The sequence below is a fragment of the Lampris incognitus genome, chromosome 4, assembly GCF_029633865.1.
Source record: "Lampris incognitus isolate fLamInc1 chromosome 4, fLamInc1.hap2, whole genome shotgun sequence".
Classification (NCBI taxonomy): Eukaryota; Metazoa; Chordata; class Actinopteri; order Lampriformes; family Lampridae; genus Lampris; species Lampris incognitus.
The window spans coordinates 22,705,558-22,724,350 of record NC_079214.1 but is presented as its reverse complement, the minus strand read 5'-3'; the positions used below and the strand labels follow the sequence as shown (position 1 = coordinate 22,724,350).

General features: G+C 41.0%; 1 protein-coding gene across 1 annotated transcript in view; it reads left to right on the top strand.

The window, feature by feature from the left end:
* Positions 1-179: 179 nt before the first annotated feature.
* The window catches only part of csnk1g1 (casein kinase 1, gamma 1), a 67,155-nt gene continuing 48,541 nt past the window's right edge, over positions 180-18,793 (top strand). The window contains exons 1-3 of the mRNA XM_056278121.1: positions 180-346; positions 15,175-15,576; positions 16,197-16,237. Of these exons, the coding sequence (XP_056134096.1) occupies positions 15,390-15,576; positions 16,197-16,237 (228 nt within the window). The 5' untranslated portion in view covers positions 180-346; positions 15,175-15,389. The remainder of the gene's footprint in view (positions 347-15,174; positions 15,577-16,196; positions 16,238-18,793) is intronic.

The following is an 18,793-nucleotide window of genomic DNA, read 5'->3' as shown; positions in this document are numbered from 1 at the left end:
CAGTCGGCAGTACCAGGAAGACACTCTATAATGCCCCATTTCTTCAACAACTTTGAGAAACGTTTGTACAACAAACTTCACACACCACCATTAGGAGAACGTGACCACCTATGACCTGGAAATGTTTATGGTAAAGCGGGCGTGCCGTGTTTGTATATCCGGTGTATACGGACCTTTCACAAGCGGGGGCAGATGAACAAGAAAGAATGGAAGTGGTTGCCACTTTGCTCAAGGCGTGAAACAGCATAACATTTTTTTTAAATATTCAACACCTTACTTTACACAGTTTCTGTACAGTCGCGCAAGACACACGATTTGCGTCCTCATCGGACTTAACACAGCGAAGGTGAGTCCGTTGTCTTTGTGTGAGAGTTAGCTAGCAAATCAGACTTTTGAACAGCTCTTTGCAAGCCAATATTTTCGTAGCTAAGCTAATTTCCTTGTCGCTTTCGGTTGAACTGCTACCTAACCAGTGGTAACTGTTGGCTAAGGCGTTACGCTAAGCCATTATTCCTCCCTCACCTTTTTGTTCACCGCAGCGTAACGATGCGGTTGTGTATTAGAAATATTCGTTTTAAAGTGACACGTGGTTTACGGTAATTTTAAACCAGCCACAGAGTTATGAGTTAGGTGTTGCAACATTGGCTCTGCTGCTAGCCGCCAAGGCTAACGTTGATGCTAGCAAGCTAGTGGCGCTAACGGCAGCTAACTTTGCTAACGTTGGGTTAGTTCGCCGTGTAATTGATGTGACCGTCATCAGACTGCCCAGGCTGGCTTTGTCCGTGGCATGTTTCATACGTTTGCTTTTAAAAAAAAAAATTTTTTTTTTGCGTGTGGTCAAGTGGCCATCGCCATAACTTGCGTCTAAAGAACTCACCTTTTTATGATTGCTACCTAACAGCACCTCTTCATTCTAACCAATGAGAGTCGTTAAATAGCTAGTTATCCGTCTATTATGGGGGCGTAAAAAGCCAGAATGGCACAAATGCAACATTGGCTAACGTGCCTGAGTGAGCTAAGGCCCCTCATTGACCTGGACACCGTGATAGAATTCTATTAAATTAATGCAGGTTTGATGTGGCCTAACCCCGATGCTTGCAGTTTTTTTCCCTCTGAGAAAATGTCGCGTTAAACTGCGAGCCTTGTAAATGTCATGTTTCCTTGCTCCACAGCCAACATGATACCTCCATAGAACATCATTTTTAAGCGTGTCCCGGATTTTCGGGGTTCACTCGTCATTTCGGCACACCACCAGTGGTACTGGGTATTTACCCCCTATAAACAACTTGTTTTCTTTTTCTTCTTTTTTTTCCAAACGGTAACGTGGGAGGTGGTATCGAGAAATGTAAACGTGGTGTGTATTAAAATGGCACATCATATGAGCACCTTGGTGGATTTGATACTTGGATGCTGTTTTTACAATTCTCTTCGACATTAAGAAACAAAATAGTAAACACTTGGGGCTAGGTGGATGTATTCTTAAGCAGTGTTTGCATTCTCAACAATGAAGTCACATTCAGGGGGTGAATGGTTGGAAAAAAGTAAAACATAATGTTTGTGCTTATCCAAGAACTTGGTTTGAAGTGTAACTCCTAGACTATGTCTTGGTTAACATTTACAGGCTGCAACCTTTTTGATTAAGTCTTAATTCGGCCAAAAAAAATTAGGGAAAGGTATTCATGTTACATTTCATTTTATGATCTAAGCAGACTGCATTATTACCCCGTTCAAGGGCCAATTAAAGGTGTAGTCCCATGCAATTATTTGCCCATAGAACATAGTTACTGTAATAAAGATCAATAAACTGTCAGCTTTGTTTACAGATTAGCAGAGGTATTTACAACAGCGTGTCCAGAGTACATGTGGTTGCAAAGATAAACTTAAGGATGGCTGTGAGAAGTGTTATTTTCATGGATCACTCAATTTGATTTGATGAATAACTTACTCAATATTTGAATGCAACGTTTTGTCATGAAGGGCCTAGTCACTGTCAAATGACAGAGGTAATCAAATTTATTGACAAGACATCTATATTTTTCAAATATCCTTATGACTAAAATCTTCATAGTGTCATCAAAGTGCCAGCAAATGACATCAATGGGAAACAGACTCTGGCATCTCTGAAGCCAAATAAAATTGGAAAATATAGTCTTTTGTTTTGAGTTTAATGCATGGATTAACACTGCAATAATGCCAGTCGTGTCTCCTTCTTTTTAGCATGCTTCCCCTACTGTTACTTGATCATGGTTGGCCTTTACATTTTACAATTTTTATTTTTTTTAAAACTTTATTTCTATTTTTTATTGCTCATGACTTGATATTTAAACTTATTAGCCTCTTGAGACGTAGCATCTCATTTTCAAGGGATTCCCATTGACACAAATACAAAATTATAAAATGCCTACAAACAAAAACAGCATTACATGACAAACATACACTGCAAATAAACAGATACATTTGTTTATTTGGGAGTGTATTTACTTTGCCTTCCATTGCTTTAAGAATAATTGTGTTTAACTAAAATTGCCAAGAGGAGTTGTGTTTAACTAAAATTGCCAAGAGGAGTATGATTGTGGCTGACAAAGCCAAAAACTGCATTAAAGTCTATCCCGAAGTAACAAGTGTGTTGTTACATCCAAACACCCTCTAATATTCACTGCATCATTTAATTCCCATGATGAAAAAGCTTTCCATGGAAAAAATGCCATTCTACCTCACATTGCCATTAGTAGTTTATACGTCTGAAATGAAAAGTCTTAACAAAGAGCAGAAGTGTACAAAGTGCAGCTGTCGTTGGCTCACATTATCATTAGCAAGCTAACAAACAGTAATGAAAAGTTAACTGCGACAATATATTGCAATATGCAAAAATACAGGAATTTTCACCAGATGACTAGAATAGCTATTTGGAAAGAATTAACCATTCTAGAATGAATTGTAGAGATTTAAGTTTTTGTTGAAGAGTAGTGTGTAAATATGTGGCCATTCTACTGTAAGAGCTGAAAACTGTGCACGCCCGGCGCACAGCAGGCAGAGAAGGATCAACAGCGGACAAATGCGCATACTGATATGGGTTGGAAATAAACGCTCCAAATTACACATGGTCAAGAATTCACTATGTAGTCTGCACCTAATCAAAATAAAAACAACAATGAACAAGAGGAGAAGAAAAAAAGCCACTTTATTTTTGTCATTTACTTCTTCTTTTTTCAGTGAAATTAGTCTTCTGCATTTATCCCATCCTATTTTATAGGAGCAGTGGGCAGCTGCAGCGCCTGGGGACCAACTCATGTTCTTTTTCCTATTGCCTTGGTCAGGGGCACAGACAGGAGTATTAACTCTAACATGCATGTCTTTTCGATGAAACACCTGGTTTTAAAGATAATTCGAAATGTTAAAAATTCATACAAGTGAAGTTTTCTTTTTGCAACCACATCTTCCTTTTCGGTGTGTTTCTCCTGTTTCTTGCTCATTTTCAGGTTGTGGTTGACGACTAGCAGGGCCCACTTTGGTTGTTTGATAAACTGATCAAGAATGATTGTGATTGGTGATTTGCTGTGCATGCAGAGCCTGCATGTTACTCACTAGCAACAAACTCCATGTATCCAAGAACCCTTACATCGGAGTAACTTGTGTTATATCAGATAGACTTCTCTTTTAGATTAGTCATGGAAAATGAGAACCGTGCGAGTTTTCCTTTTGTGTCAAGCAGCAAAAAGTTGTGGTATGAGGTGCTTGAGTTTATTTGCCATACCTCACATTGCACATTCTATGATGTGACTATTGCACATGCGCAAATTGCAACGACGATGCTGAAACGATATATCGTGCAGCCCTAATAGTCATAACTTATTCATTTAACGCCAGATAATTTGCTGCACAGCAGTTGGGCTGTGAGCATTAATGTATCGTGAGCAGACTTCATCAGCTGCCAACCTATGCTGCCCCTGTTGCTCGCCCCTGGGTGTTTTATATGTTTGATCTTTTCGTATCTTTGACTCGTTTGGGTGAAAAGTCAAATTCCTACTATTGGTTTCACAGGACTGTTAAAAGAAAAAATCTAATTGCAGCTCTTGAGAACAGACTTTGGTGAGACAAGCAGCTGTTATTTGACACTGCCACTGTGGGAGCTCATAGTATCGGCTGGCCCTCCTCCCAGGCTGATCTTTCTAGTGAAGGTTAATCACTCTACTCAGAGCCTTTATTGTTTATATAAACCTGAGATGTCAATAGTGTAGTCCTTTGTACATTCACCGATGAAATGTAAAAGCATCAGTTTGTCAAGATATCTCAACAAGCATATTCCATGCATATATCATGTAGTGTAACTTGTTTTCCCCTCTTTTTTAGTTTTGTTAACATTCTCAATGCCCCATCAGTATGAAAAAGGTGAAATATGTCGGAGTTGACCTAGATCTATTTTTTTTGTTGTTGCTTAGACTTGCATTGCCAACTTTCCCATATTAATTTCTTTAGTAATTTCTTCAATCAAATGGTATTAAGCACTATGTAAATTAGTTCATGATTGGAAAAGCAGCAGTATGAACTGCTTAATACCTACTAGTCTTTAGCCTACATGTAAGACAGGACAATTCATACTGCCAGGTTAGCAATGTGTGAAGAATTCAAAGCTGTGGTACAAACTGTGAATATACGTACAGCAAAATGCAACAAATGTGATCGTCTGACTCTTAACAGCCAGTAATGTCAAAGACTGCCTTGCTACTATTAATTTACTGAAGACAGAGCTGTTAAGTGATGAGAAATGTTTGGTTTTCCACGCTGCATTTTTTTTGCACTGTTAACAAAACGGCTAACCTAACTAGTTTGATAATGCTCTCCTTTTTCCAAGCCAAGTGCTCCTACCGACGCCATGTTTGTCTCACCTCCTTGTGTGATCTGATTTACCTTGGCAGCTTTTGCTATAATAACGAACCACCACAGCACCAGTAGCAGACTGGCGGTGGGAGACGCCTACAATTTTGTTGGACTTTCACATGTATCTCTCCATAGCATTCCTTACTCCATTGTAATTTGTGCTGTAAAGGCTCTGAAATGTTTCAGTGTCTGTATCTCTTTTTTGACACCAAAAATATAAGCATTTAAACTATTTTTCTCTGTACCAGCTGTTGACTTCTATAAATTGATATCAACCAACATTTTATGTAAAATGTTGCGTCTTATTTCCGTTTCAAATTCATTTGGTCATTTTTTTAATGACGGAGTGTAAAGAAAGTGCCGAGGTGTATCTTGAAGATGCTGGGGAAGATCTCTTCTCAAGTCAAACAAAAGTGGAAGGGGCTCTTTTCTGTCTGTCATCACAGCTGTAGCTGCCAAGGATAAAATTGATTGCACAAGAGTGAAAGGGGCTTGAGTTGGAAGGGGCTACAGAGGCTTGGTTTCTCTCTATTATACTACTGAGTGTTGAGGGTTTTCTAAAGAAAGCATAAAGCTAATTACAAGTGAGCTTTCATTTTGACTACATTTTAAGCTTTGCCGGTCTGTTCAGCAATGAGTTAGCCACTAGCTGCATGATGGCCTTTGTTCTAGTGCTGCACAGCAGGAACATACTTGCAAACACTTCAAAATTTTAGGTAAAATTATTAAATTGTAATCAACAATTTTAATGCCAATCAGTATTAAAGGGGAAGTAAACCTTTGTACCCCCCCAAGCTGGAAACATGTTGGTATGGGCATATCAACTACATGCTTAAGTGATACGTTTTTCTTTTTTTTCTTTTCTTTTTTTTTATGGATTTTTCTTCCCAATTGTATCCGGTCAATTACCCCACTCTTCCGAGCCATCCCGGTCTCCGCTGCACCCCCTCTGCCAATATGGGGAGGGCTGCAGACTACCACATGCCTCCTCCGATACATGTGGAGTCGCCAGCCACTTCTTTTCACGTGACAGTGAGGAGTTTCACCAGGGAGATGTAGCGCGTGGGAGGATCACGCTATTCCCCCCAGTTCCTCCTCCCCCCCTGAACAGGCACCCCAACCAACCAGAGGAGGCACTAGTGCAGCGACCAGGACACATACCCACATCTAGCTTTCCACCAGCAGACACGGCCAATTGTGTCTGTAGGGATGCCTGACCGAGCCGAGGTAACACGGGACTCGATCCAGCAAGTCCCGTGTTGGTAGGCAACGGAATAGACCGCCACTCTACCTGGATGCCCCCATGTACAATACATTTTACAAAAGAGACGAATCACACTGCAGGTTTTCTTATGTCTGGGGGGGAAATGCATATTACATTCAATCCTCTCTGGATTGCCTACTTAATATTGGCATAATAGACACTATGTGGTATAGGTGATACACGTGGAGTCCTGCTCATTAGACCAATAAAATGTGAGTAGAGTAGAAAAGTTATATGCCATGTTGTTTGCCAGCTTCCCCAGGCGCTGCGCTGCGTTGCGCTGCGCGGCGACTGCCCCACTGCTCCTAGTTACTCGGCTAGAATGAGTAAAATGCAGAGGATGGATTTCCCCACAGGGATTAACAGAATATATGTTTAAGAAAAATCTAAATCTTATCATTCTGGGTAGACTTGTGAGACGCGGGGGTGAGGTGTTCTACTAAAACACTGCCACCTTCAGTCTAACCCACACCAACATCACTGTCCTCTTACTCTACATGGCTTTTTTTTTTTTGGTCAGTGGGTGGGGTCAGGATAAACTAGTGCTTAAAATCTTTTTCGAAAAAACATTGAGTAGGAACACTATATTTAAGTGCCAGCTTACTGCATCACAGCACCTAAAATAAATCTGCCCCCCCCCCCCCAAAAAATAATATGGGGCGGTTGATTTACTTACAGGGGGTTGGTATCTTAAGTATTAGCCTTGTGTGAGAAATCCTGATATTTATAGGAAATGAAATGACTGAAAGCATAGAAAATGTTAATTTGTTCCAATTCTAAAAATGTTGAAGTAGCTAGAAAGCCTGTCCATCAAAACCGGCTTTGAGTCATTGAGTGCAGCTATCAAATTGTTATCCTCAATCATCCAGTCACCCCGTTTTGCAGCTGGTTTTAATAATGTGCCCTTTTTCTTGAACAGGTACGATTGGCTCAATCACTAGCTTCAATTTAGAAAACACCCAGCTGTGTTGATTTTTACAAGCACTTGTCTCCCTGGTTAGACTAGCCCAGAAATTACTATTATTGGCACAGAATGAAGCGTCACTCTATGCCGCTGGTCTGAGCTTCAATCTGTCAGTTTTGTAGTCACAATGTTCTGCTCTTGGTTTTATGTAATAATAACCCTGCACAATTGCCCTTGAGAGCAAGCTAGATGTCTTTGATGCCGAATCTGTGCAGGCAATACTGAGCATGAGTCACTCAAAAGCCCACACACAAATAACTTTTCAGCAACAGCGGCAGCCTTTCCATACTCAAGACTTTTACAACCCTGTTATTTTTTTTTCAAACTGTAATTTAGGCGGAATTCCATGAATTTTAGTTAATTACCAAATTTGGTCATTTGCCTAATCTGTGTTGGATTTAAATCTGTCTGGGGCTTGCTAAATTTGAGCACCTCGCTGTTGGGAAAGATGAAAAATTGGAAAAGCCACATGAAGACTACGGTTGGGAACCAAAACTTTGTTCCAAATTGGAACCAAGTAAAAATGCCGGGTACTGGGTACCCATTAAAAAAAGTTTCATTTCGGTTCTGCTTATTGGTTCCTAAAAGAGATATAAGTCTTTATTATTGCAAACAACGGCTACATATGTCTGCAAGGACCTGGCAGCTTTTATATATATGTGGCAGGACCTGTCTACCTTACGCATCAACGCAGCTGCACCTGCGTGTCTGTGTCCATTTGTTTTGATACGAGCTAACGGTTAGCATATTTGACCAGCAGTTTGAAAGATGAACCGCGGTAAACAGTCCAAAGTGTGGCTGTACTTTGCCAAAGAAAGCAACAGTTAGGCTAAGTGCAGTAAATGTGGGAGGTTTATTAGCTGCAAGGCAGGTTGCACCTCAAATCTGACCAAACACTTAAGGCAGCACGGTATCGGTTTGAAAGAATGTACAGTGTTCGCAGTCTTCGACTGCGAGTGTGTCAGACTCAGACAGTGCCAGCACGTCGCAAGCACCTTCAGTAGAGCCAGGGAAGACAGCAAGCCATGAGACACCATTCTCTTTGGCAATAAAAGGAAGTATGACCAAAAAGAAAATTGAGGAGTGCCACAGAGCGGTAACGGCTTGTGTGGTGAAAGGGCTACACCCGTTCTCAGTTGTCGAATCCCCTTCATTTAGGTAAGAGAGGTTTTAAAAAAAAAGAAAAAGTTGGACAAAAAGTTTGATGATGGTAGGTTACTTGTGCAGTAACAGTTACTGTCATGTTCAATTTTTATTTGCAGGGAGATGACCAGGGCCTAAATTCAAAATAAACTCCCTCCAGCCATAGTTTGAGCAGTCAACTGATTCCTGCATGGTACAAGATGGAAAAGTCCAACATTATATCTGAGCTCAGTGATGTTAGCAAAGTTGCCTTAATCAGCGACAGCTGGACAAGCATTTCCCAAGATCATTATCTTACAGTGACAGCACACTATTTCACTGAGGGAAAGATGAGACAAAAAGTACTCAAAACAAAGGCAGTCTATACGTCACAAACAGGACCAGTGGTGGAAATTAGTAACATCTTGCAAGAATTTGGCATATTGGATAAAATAGTGGCTGTCACTGTTGACAATGCCACAAACGGATGTGGCAATAAAAAGGCTACAATTCATAAAGCTGGGTTGTTTTGCCCACACACTAAATCTTGCTGCACAAAGTGTCTACTCTCTGGCATCAGTAGCAAAATGGACCACCAAGATCAGGGATGTTGTCGTCTGGATGAAGCGGGCATCCATGGCAAAGTCTGTGCTCTGGGAGAAGCAACAAGTCCTAAGTAAGCATCCCTCAGTTCACTTCATTTGACCTTTTTATAGGACAGCTCATTTAAACTGAACTATTATGTACATTTTACAGGAAAAAATACATTTGTTAACACAATGCAAGTAACATAACATACATCTCATGTCTTACTATGTAACTAACTACACCAAATAAAAACTGGATCTCATATTGATAACATTATTGTCCATCACAAAGCAACAGCAATTCATTTTAATTCATTTAAAACACATTTAAACACATAAAAACTGGATCTCATAGTGATGAGATAACTATTGTCTGTCACAAAGCACCAAAATTTATTTTAATTTATTTAAAACTCATTTAAATACACATAGAATCGGACAATAACTGTTAAAATTAAAGTAAAAAATTAATCTAATTTCCTATGCATTATCAATTTTAAGTCCATGTGTAATTTCTTTGTTTCATAGATTTGTCTCAACACTCCCTATTCCTGGATGTTCAAACTCATTGGAATTCCCTCTACATGATGCTGGAACGATTCCTTGAGCAGTATCCTGCAATCCAAGCAGCCACCTTTGACCAGCGTCTGAGAGGGACCAACTTGCTCGATTCATGTATGAAGATTTCCGAAAGGCAGAGGAGTTCAACCATCTGATGAGTGTTATTTACATCCACATTCATCTGTTTCATCCGAAAAGAGCCCCACATGCAGCCAGGTCCTTCCAATTCTTCAGAACCTGGAGAAGCACTTCACTGTAGAAGAGATGGACACAATGTTTGGCTGTCTGGCAAAACCTCTCCAAGCGGTACCGGGGAGATGACATCAGACACTTCCTTGAAGAGGCCACTGCTCTAGACCCATGTTTCAAGCACAAGGTGGAGGACAGCACTGTCTGGGACCAGGTCAAGGAAAAGTTGATGATAGGAAAGCTGACTGAGTCTGAGCAGCCAACAGAGCATGCCCATGGAGAAGATGGTGTAACAGTGCATTCAGAGGAGAAACGACAACAAAGAGATATTGAGGCGAGTTACGAAGAGGAGGAGCAGCCACCTCCCTGCAAGAGGGCTATAATGTCTCTGCTGGAGGAGCTTTTTGCTGTTGAAGATGACCTGAAGATGAAGATATTATTATCAAACAGCACCACGTCCATCCAGCACCAGACTGAAAGAGAGCTGCAGATGTACAAAGAGATGCCACCAACAGTGACATCTGATGACCATGCTGCCTGGTGGTGGAACAACAGAACCACATATCCTTTGCTATCAGAGGTAGCATTTTCATATTTGTGCGTCCAGGCCTCCTCAGCCCCGTGAGAGGGGTTTCTCCACTGCTGGAGACACTTGTTTGTCCAGAAAGATTCTGCATACTACCTGAAAAGGCTGATATACTGATCTTTCTGAAGAAAAACTGTCGATTTATCTGTTGGATAGTCATGCATACATACATGTTACAAGCAACAAAAAGCTCAAAATGTTATTATCCACAAATGGTTCAACCGTTACTGCTTTCCACTGTGTTGTTGTCAGGTGGAATATACGAGAGATTAGAGCATTTTCCACTACTAATTATCTACAAATATGACTGTGTTGTTTGGACACCAGTATTTTCCTTGGTTGAGGTGTTTATATGTATTTACATTGTTAATGTTCAGTTAATGCTTAAAGAAATAAAGATATTTTTGTTATTTAAACAGGTGGCCTCTTTTTTTTACCGTATTGGAATCAAAACTTGGAATTGATAAGAACCGGAATCGCTAAGCAGAATCGGAACCGGAATCGATAAAATTTAAAGGATACCCAATCCTAATGAAGACTAGTGATTTTATTTATGGCTAAAGCATAATTATGGCTGTCTGGCTAACTCCAGTTTGGCTTTAAGAATGTTTCATGTTTTAACAATAGTTTTCATGAAAAATTGTGAACTTTATAATGGTCCTTATTTTTTATCCTACTTCAGGATCTTGTGATTTAAGCATCAGTATTAGTCTTGCCAATTTGATGGTACCTCAGGTTTATTATAAATACTTCTAACAAATGAATGCCATTGGGCATTCTCTGTAACTAGAGTAATGACACAAAAACTACTATTCTGTGTTACAATGACAGTCCTCAAGTATTTGCACAACTCGTTTCAGCGTAGGAGGGGCATACACATGTAAAACTGTTTGAAGTAAAAGCAGAGTTCGCCAAGCTGGGCTGCTATGAGCTTTATGGAAGACATACATTTATGTAATACTTTATATAATCTCAACAGACATTCTCGGCTAGGCTATAGTTGTAGGTAGTGCTAAATCTGAAACGATGCCTTCAGAATGAGAAATCATAATTTAAGATTAATCACGAAATACAGACTGGTTGATGTCGTTTGCTATCTCTCTGACTTGATTGCTATCTCTTCGGCATAGCAGCACTGTCACAGTGAGCTAATCCTGTTGTTTTTTTGCATGGTCTACCTGTAAATAATGATAGCGATTTCTCTCCCACATGTGATTAACTTTGTCAACTGGATGACGTATGACTCCCTTCAGTGCAGGACCAGAGAGAAAATGATTTGTCATGACCTTGGAATTAAGAAGTTCTATCTGAGACCATAGTCAAAAATGAACTATTAGAATAAGATACCTAATGATATTTTGGTATCAATAGCACTCACTGACATTAGTGTTGCCAAAGGAAACTGGTGGTCAGCTAGTTAAGCGAAGCAGTTAGTGAAGCTAAAGCTGCTTGGTTTATCAGGCCTATAGCCTATCTATTTGTGTAAACCTCTCATAGGGCTCCAAAAATGTCTAAAGTAATAATCAAGAATATTTTGCAATTTGTAATTTCCATTTCTAACACAATTTTAACACAAAGGGTTCAAAATAATTGAAACAAGACCACAACCTAAATGAATTATCAGGTTAATTGGACTGCATCTTATTTCAGCATCATAGACCTTAAATCTGTGATTGTTTTTTTCCATTAAGTCATATTTTAAACATAATGATGATGATGTGATGATTTTGTTGGACAGAGAATCAACATTTGAGTAGAGCAATGTTCAAATATAGTTCAGTGTAGGAGGCAGTGAGAAGTGGACCTGTTGCAATTGATTCTCTCAGGCTACAAACAAGGTGTGGCACCTGTTGTTGCTTGTGTGCTCTCGGCTCACCAATAACAAATATAAGGCAGCCAGTAAATGGTGAGCTCACCATTTCTGACACCAGTAAACCCTTGTAAAAAAGGTATCCTTGGGTCAAATTTAACACAAGCTGTCTAATGTATTACAAACTTAATCAAACTACACTGCTCAAAAAAATAAAGGGAACACATAAGCAATGCAATGTAGCTCCAAGTCAATCACACTTTTGAGATATCAACCTGTCCAGTTAGGAAGCAACACTGATTTGTGACTCAATTTCACCTGTTGGTAAATTGTCTAATTTCCACCAGGTGGAAATTAGACAATTTGCAAGACAACCCCTATAAAAGGAATGGATTTGCAGGTGGTGGCCACAGACCATTTGCCTGTCCTCATCTTTTCTGGCCGATCTTTGGTTAGTTTTTCATTTTGCTAGTGCCCTCACCACTAGAGGTGGCATGAGGCGGTATCTGCAACCTACAGAAGTTGCTCAGGTAGTGCAGCTCATCCAGGATGGCACATCAATGCGTGCTGTGGCAAGAAGATTTGATGTGTCTCCCAGCACAGTGTCCAGAGCATGGAGGAGGTACCAGGAGACAGGCCAGTACACCAGGAGACGTGGAGGGGACCGCAGGAGGACAACAACCCCGCAGCAGGATCGCTATCTGGTCCTTTGTGCAAGGAGGAACAGGAGGAGCACTGCCGGAGCCCTACAAAACGACCTTCAACAGGCCACTAATGTGCAGGTTTCTGCTCAAGCAGTGAGAAACAGAATGCATGAGGATGGTATGAGGGCCCGACGTCCACAATTGGGGCCTGTGCTCACAGCCCAACACCGTGCAGCCCGATTGACCTTTGCCAGAGAACATCTTGGTTGGCAGATTCGCCATTGGCGCCCTGTGCTCTTCACAGATGAGAGCAAGTTCACACTGAACACATGTGACAGACGTGAGAGAGTCTGGAGACGCTGTGGAGAACGTTCTGCTGCCTGCAACATCTTCCAGCATGACCGGTTTGGCGGTGAGTCGGTGATGGTCTGGGGAGGCATATCCTTGGAGGGCCGCACAGACCTCTACGTGCTAGCCAGAGGTACCATGACTGCCATTAGGTACCGGGATGAGATCCTCAGACCCATTGTCAGACCATATGCTGGTGCAGTGGGCCCTGGGTTCCTGCTCATGCATGACAATGCTCGTCCTCATGTGGCCAGAGTGTGTCAGCAGTTCCTGTATGTCGAGGGCATTGATGCTATGGACCGGCCTGCACGTTCCCCAGACCTGAATCCAATCGAGCACCTCTGGGACATCATGTCTCGTACCATCCGCCAACGTGATGTCGCACCACAGACTGTCCAGGAGTTGACCGATGCCCTGATCCAGGTCTGGGAGGAGATCCCTCAGGAGACCATCCGTCGTCTCATCAGGAGCATGCCCAGACGTTGTAGGGAGTGCATACAGGCACGTGGAGGCCACACACACTACTGAGCCTCATTTTGAATCGTCTTGAAGAATTTCCACAGAAGTTGGATCAGCCTATGTTCTCATTTTCCACTTTGATTTTGAGTATGAGTCTGAATCCAGACCTTAATGGGCTAATGATTTTGATTTCCATTGATCATTCTTAGGTTATTTTGCTCTAAACACATTCCTCTGTCTAATAAATAAAGATTTTCAGCTGAAATATTTCATTCATCGAGGTCTATATTGTGTTTTTAGGTGTTCCCTTTATTTTTTTGAGCAGTATATATTGCAACACTGCTCTTAGGGTTGGACAGTATGGACAGAATCGAATATTACAATATATTTGACCGAATACCTCTATCGATATTTTGACGATATTGTAGAGATTACTTTTTTGGTGGTCTTGCAAAATATTTACACAATGACATTTTTGATCAACACTCATTAGTAATGTGGCTATGATGTCTAAACAGGTAGAGACAAGTAATATAACAACTAAAACAGTCTTATAAGTTCGGACAATTGCATCTCTTTACTGTAATGCAGCCTTCAAAACCAGGAAAAGACAACACTTATGTCATATTACGATGTCCAAAATCCCAGATGATATCTAGGCTTATATCAAAATATTGATTTAATATAGATATATTTCCCAGCCTTAAGTGCTCTACAGTAATATTGTCTGTCCAACAGAAGGCTCTCTACATCAGCATCATGTTGCAATATTTTTATATCTTGCTGGAGTTGTTTCCAGCGAGTACATGTTTGCTGCTGTACCAGTTGGTGCAACCCAGCCCACAAATTTCAGCAGGGTTATGCAAAGATTGGAGAGTATCTCCAGTCATGGTTAGGCTGCCAGTTACTTAATTCCATGGTCCAGATGGATAAAATAACAATTTATTAATGAAGAGAAATCGTAGATTTGAGCTTTAAGCGCTGTGGGCCTTCTTTCCTTACAGTAATTATATGGCGCTATACTGTACTTATTCAGAGTTGCCAGGTGTGGTGATGCACTTTACAACTTATATTAAAGTAACAATGTCAAAGATTCTCACTTAATTAAATGTTTAAGTTACCTTCTTTTGCCAAACAAGGTGACACAATGACGATTCAGCCTATCGACCATTGATGGAAGCGTTTGCATTTGTAGTAATACGGAGAAATACAAATGTGTGACGGTGGCGACAATCTTGGCAAAAATCCCAAGCATCACAAAGGTGTTATACATCACCCAGCAGCGGTTGGTCCACCAGAGATCATAGGCCGAACAAACTCTGTGTTCCAGTTTTGTGGCAGGCAAACTAGTTAGTGGTTTAGAAACTAATCCTGTCAAAAAAAGAATGCCACCAGAATCTTCAGGATTGCCACTTAAGTTGAGCCTATTGTCACCAAAAACAATGACTTTGTAACGCTTAACCAATAATAAGCAAAAAAAAAAAATTTTTTTTTGTTTTTCACCAAATACACAAAACAATTCAGTTTGACAGTAGCAGATACTGATGAACCATTACTTTTGAAACGGTTCCACTCCATGTAAAAATTGTATACATCAGGAAAACAACCCTACAAGGAAGCCTCCTCAACCCTGAAGGGAATGTTTAGATAGTGAGCTATGTCGGCAGTTAAGGACATCTTCATGTCATATCAGATTTTCAACTTGTGACAAATTTATCATTGTGTTGACTGTTTGTCCTCCACCTTTTCTCTCCTGTGCTAGCCCAATGTCTAGGCCAAAGCCCAGCCTGTGCAACAAGTTTTAGAGGTGCCAGGGTGGAGACAGCAGAGAAGGACTACCATCTATCAGTGCGAGCCTTTGTCCCATGACTTCGACTGCACCATCCTTGTGCTGCCAGTGACAAGGGCTGGTGGTGGTGCCCAGCCCACGGGGCCTTCGTATAGATCTCCCCAGGCATCCGCCAGCCTGTTCACACAATGGATCAGCAAAGAGACAAGTATGGTGAACGACCTACAAGGAGCACCAAAGTTTCACAAGGAAACCGCAGCGGACATTCTTCACGGCCCTCCGGTTCTTCCAGCTCCTCTGGGGTTCTTATGGTGGGACCAAATTTTCGTGTGGGCAAGAAAATTGGCTGTGGCAACTTTGGCGAGCTGAAACTTGGTAAGCTGTGTATAAATCCTCGGTTGCAAGTTTGATGCAACAAAAATGTAATTCCATAACTGTTAAAAAAAGCTACATATAAGGTCATCAGTATTTTAGTTATAGAATATTTCATTTGATGAGGCCAGCTGTAAAGGAAAACAAATATTAACACAATTTCCCACTTAAGATATGTAGAAAAGACAGTCTTTTTTAAACTTTACCGTAGCATAGACAAAGGAAGCAATTAGAGGGTTTGAATAAAGTGTGATCAGATTTCTCATACATGGAAATTCTGGCAGTATGCTGACAGGTTGCTGATTCTTTAATAAACATGTACTAATCACCTTCCCAATGAACCTGTGGGTAAGGAATCACTAAAGTCAGAATAAACAGACCATTGGTGTCAGTAGGACTCTCCTCAATCTACTCCAATTTGACAAGTTAAGGTCACTGCTGTCATAGAACAAATATAATAAGTACAATATATGTTTCAATGTGAATATCTAAAATGGCTGTGAGTAGGACTTCCTTCAAAGATTGAGGAGATAAATATTACCCAAGAAATTAAGAATTCCAAGGAAAAGTAGTGGGGTATTTTTTTTTTCTAAATCTAAAATGTACTTTTTTCTTTTTTTCAGGTAAAAATCTGTACACCAATGAGTATGTAGCTATTAAATTGGTAAGTGCACAGTTTATTTTCTGGTGGACGAATAAAGTGGTTGAATATCAACTTTGGTTGTTGCAGTCATACTACCAATCCCACAGTACACTACTTGTGAGGAGAGATTTGCTGTAAAATAGTTATTACTGCTCCAATGTATGACCACCATCATTATGTCCACTTGTACACCAATACAACATTGAGGTTTGAGAAGCTGCCTAAGGTGTAGGTCAGCGGTGGCTAACCATGTGCCATGGAGAGCCATGTGTATGCAGGTTTTCATTCCAACCCGATTCCACACCAGGTAATTTCATTGGTACATTCTTCCTCTTTGGTTGAAGGGTTGCTAATCAGTGAAATCACCTGGTGTGGAGTCCAGCTGGAATGAAAACCTGCATACCCCTGGTTGTCCATGGCACATGGTTGGCCACCCCTGGTGTAGGTGTACAAAATTTATGAACGTACGTTTTGAAAAGGTTGCTCAGCAGTACTGTTCTGGTGTTGGAGGTAAATGTGCGTTTTGATGCTGGGCTAGGGGTTGGGTTTTTTTTTTTATCTTTGGACTGGAAATGAGTCATGGCCTCATGATGGCGCCCCGAGGAGTTTTACACATCAAAGCATGAAGCACACGAAAGTTGGAATTTAAGAAAAGAATTAACCAAATAATAGTTTTCAGCTGCTTCCTCAGAGCAGAGGTTCTCAACTCTGGTCCTCTGGGCCAGCAGTACTATTGGTTTTCTACTCTGCCAAGTATTCCACCTGTCTAATAAGGAAGTTTTTAGGCCTGGCACTGCAGGTGAACATAATGAACTAACTACCTGGCAGAATAAAAAATGGGTTCTGGGGTTCTGTATGTCATTCTACTATATTGTTATTTTACATCTACTTCACTATTTAATTAAGTTGTACTTTTCTAGATTGATTGGGGGAGGGTTACAGTACTGTTCACTGGATTTGAGAACCACTGTGTGGTACAGAACCTTCAAGTGGTTTTAAATGAGAGTTTTTGAGAACTAGAATCTGTCCTACAGTCTCATGTTAAACATATAAGTAATATTCCACAAAGGCCAAGTTTTCAAGGCAATTTTAGATCAGCCCATGGGAGTTAGGCATGACAAATTTTGGATTCTTTCCGGCAGTTTTGAACAGGAATCATGCCACCAAAAGCAAAGTTCAAGCCAATTGTTTTTACAGTTGTAGGCTTTTCTAAATACAACAGAATTGCTAATTTTGAATATTCCCAGATTAGTTTTTAAGCATTGTACCAGAAAATGATTATCAAACTTGAAATTATCAATGCAGCGAATATGCTGAAAATGTTCTTTACAAAATGTTATGGAAACGTGGCACTGCTTTGTGTGTGTGTGTGTGTGTGTGTGTGTGTGTGTGTGTGTGTGTGTGTGTGTGTGTGTGTGTGTGTGTGTGTGTGTGTTAAACTGATCAGCCAAAACATTAAAACCATTGACAGGTACATGAATAACATTGATTATCTTGTTATATTGGCACCTGTCAAGGGGTGTGATATATTAGGCAGGAATTGAACAGTCAGTTCTTGAAGTTGATGTGTTGGAAGCAGGAAAAATGGGCATGCATAAGGACCTGAGTGACTTCGACAAAGGTCAAATTGTGATAACTAAATGACTGGGTCAGAACATCTCCAAAACAGTAGGTCTTCTGGGGTGTTCCCAGTATGCGGTGGTCAGTAGCTATCAAAAGTGGTCAAAGGAAGGACAACAGGCGCATGGGTGCCCAACGCTCATTGATGTGCATGGGGAGCGAAGAGTAGCCTGTCTGGTCCGATCCCACAGAAGAGCAACTGTAGCTCAAATTGCTGAAAAAGTTAATGTTGGCTATGATAGACAGGTGTCAGAATACACAGTGCATTGCAGCTTGCTGTGTATGGGGCTGTGTAGCCGCAGACTGGTCAGAGTTTCCATGATGACCCCCTGTCTACTGTCTAAAGCACATACAATAGGCATGTGAGCGTCAGAACAGGACCATGGAGCAGTGGTAGAAGGTGGCCTGGTCTGATGAATCACATTTTCTTTTACATCATGTGGACAGCTGGGTGCGTGTGCGTTGTTTACCAGGGGAGGAGATGGCACCAGGATGCACTATGGGAAGAAGGCAAGCCGGTGGAAGCGGTGTGATGCTCTGAGCAGTGTTCTGCTGGGAAATCTTGGATCCAGGCATTCATGTGGATGTTACTTCGACACGCATCACCTACCTAAACATTGTTGCAGACCAGGTACACCCCTTCATGCCATCGGTGTTACATGATGGCAGTGGCCTCTTTCAGCAGGATGTGCCCTGCCACACTGCGAAAATTGTTTGGGAATGGTTTGAGGAACATGATGTAGTGTTCAAGATGTTGCCCTGCCCTCCAAATTCTCCAGATCTCAATCTGATCGAGTATCTGTGGGATGTGCTGGAAAAACGAGTCTGATCCATGGAGGGCCTCACCTTGCAGATTACAGGACATAAAGGATCTGCTGCTACAGTGGTGCTTGAAAGTTTGTGAACCCTTTAGAATTTTCTATATTTCTGCATAAATATGACCTAAAACATCATCAG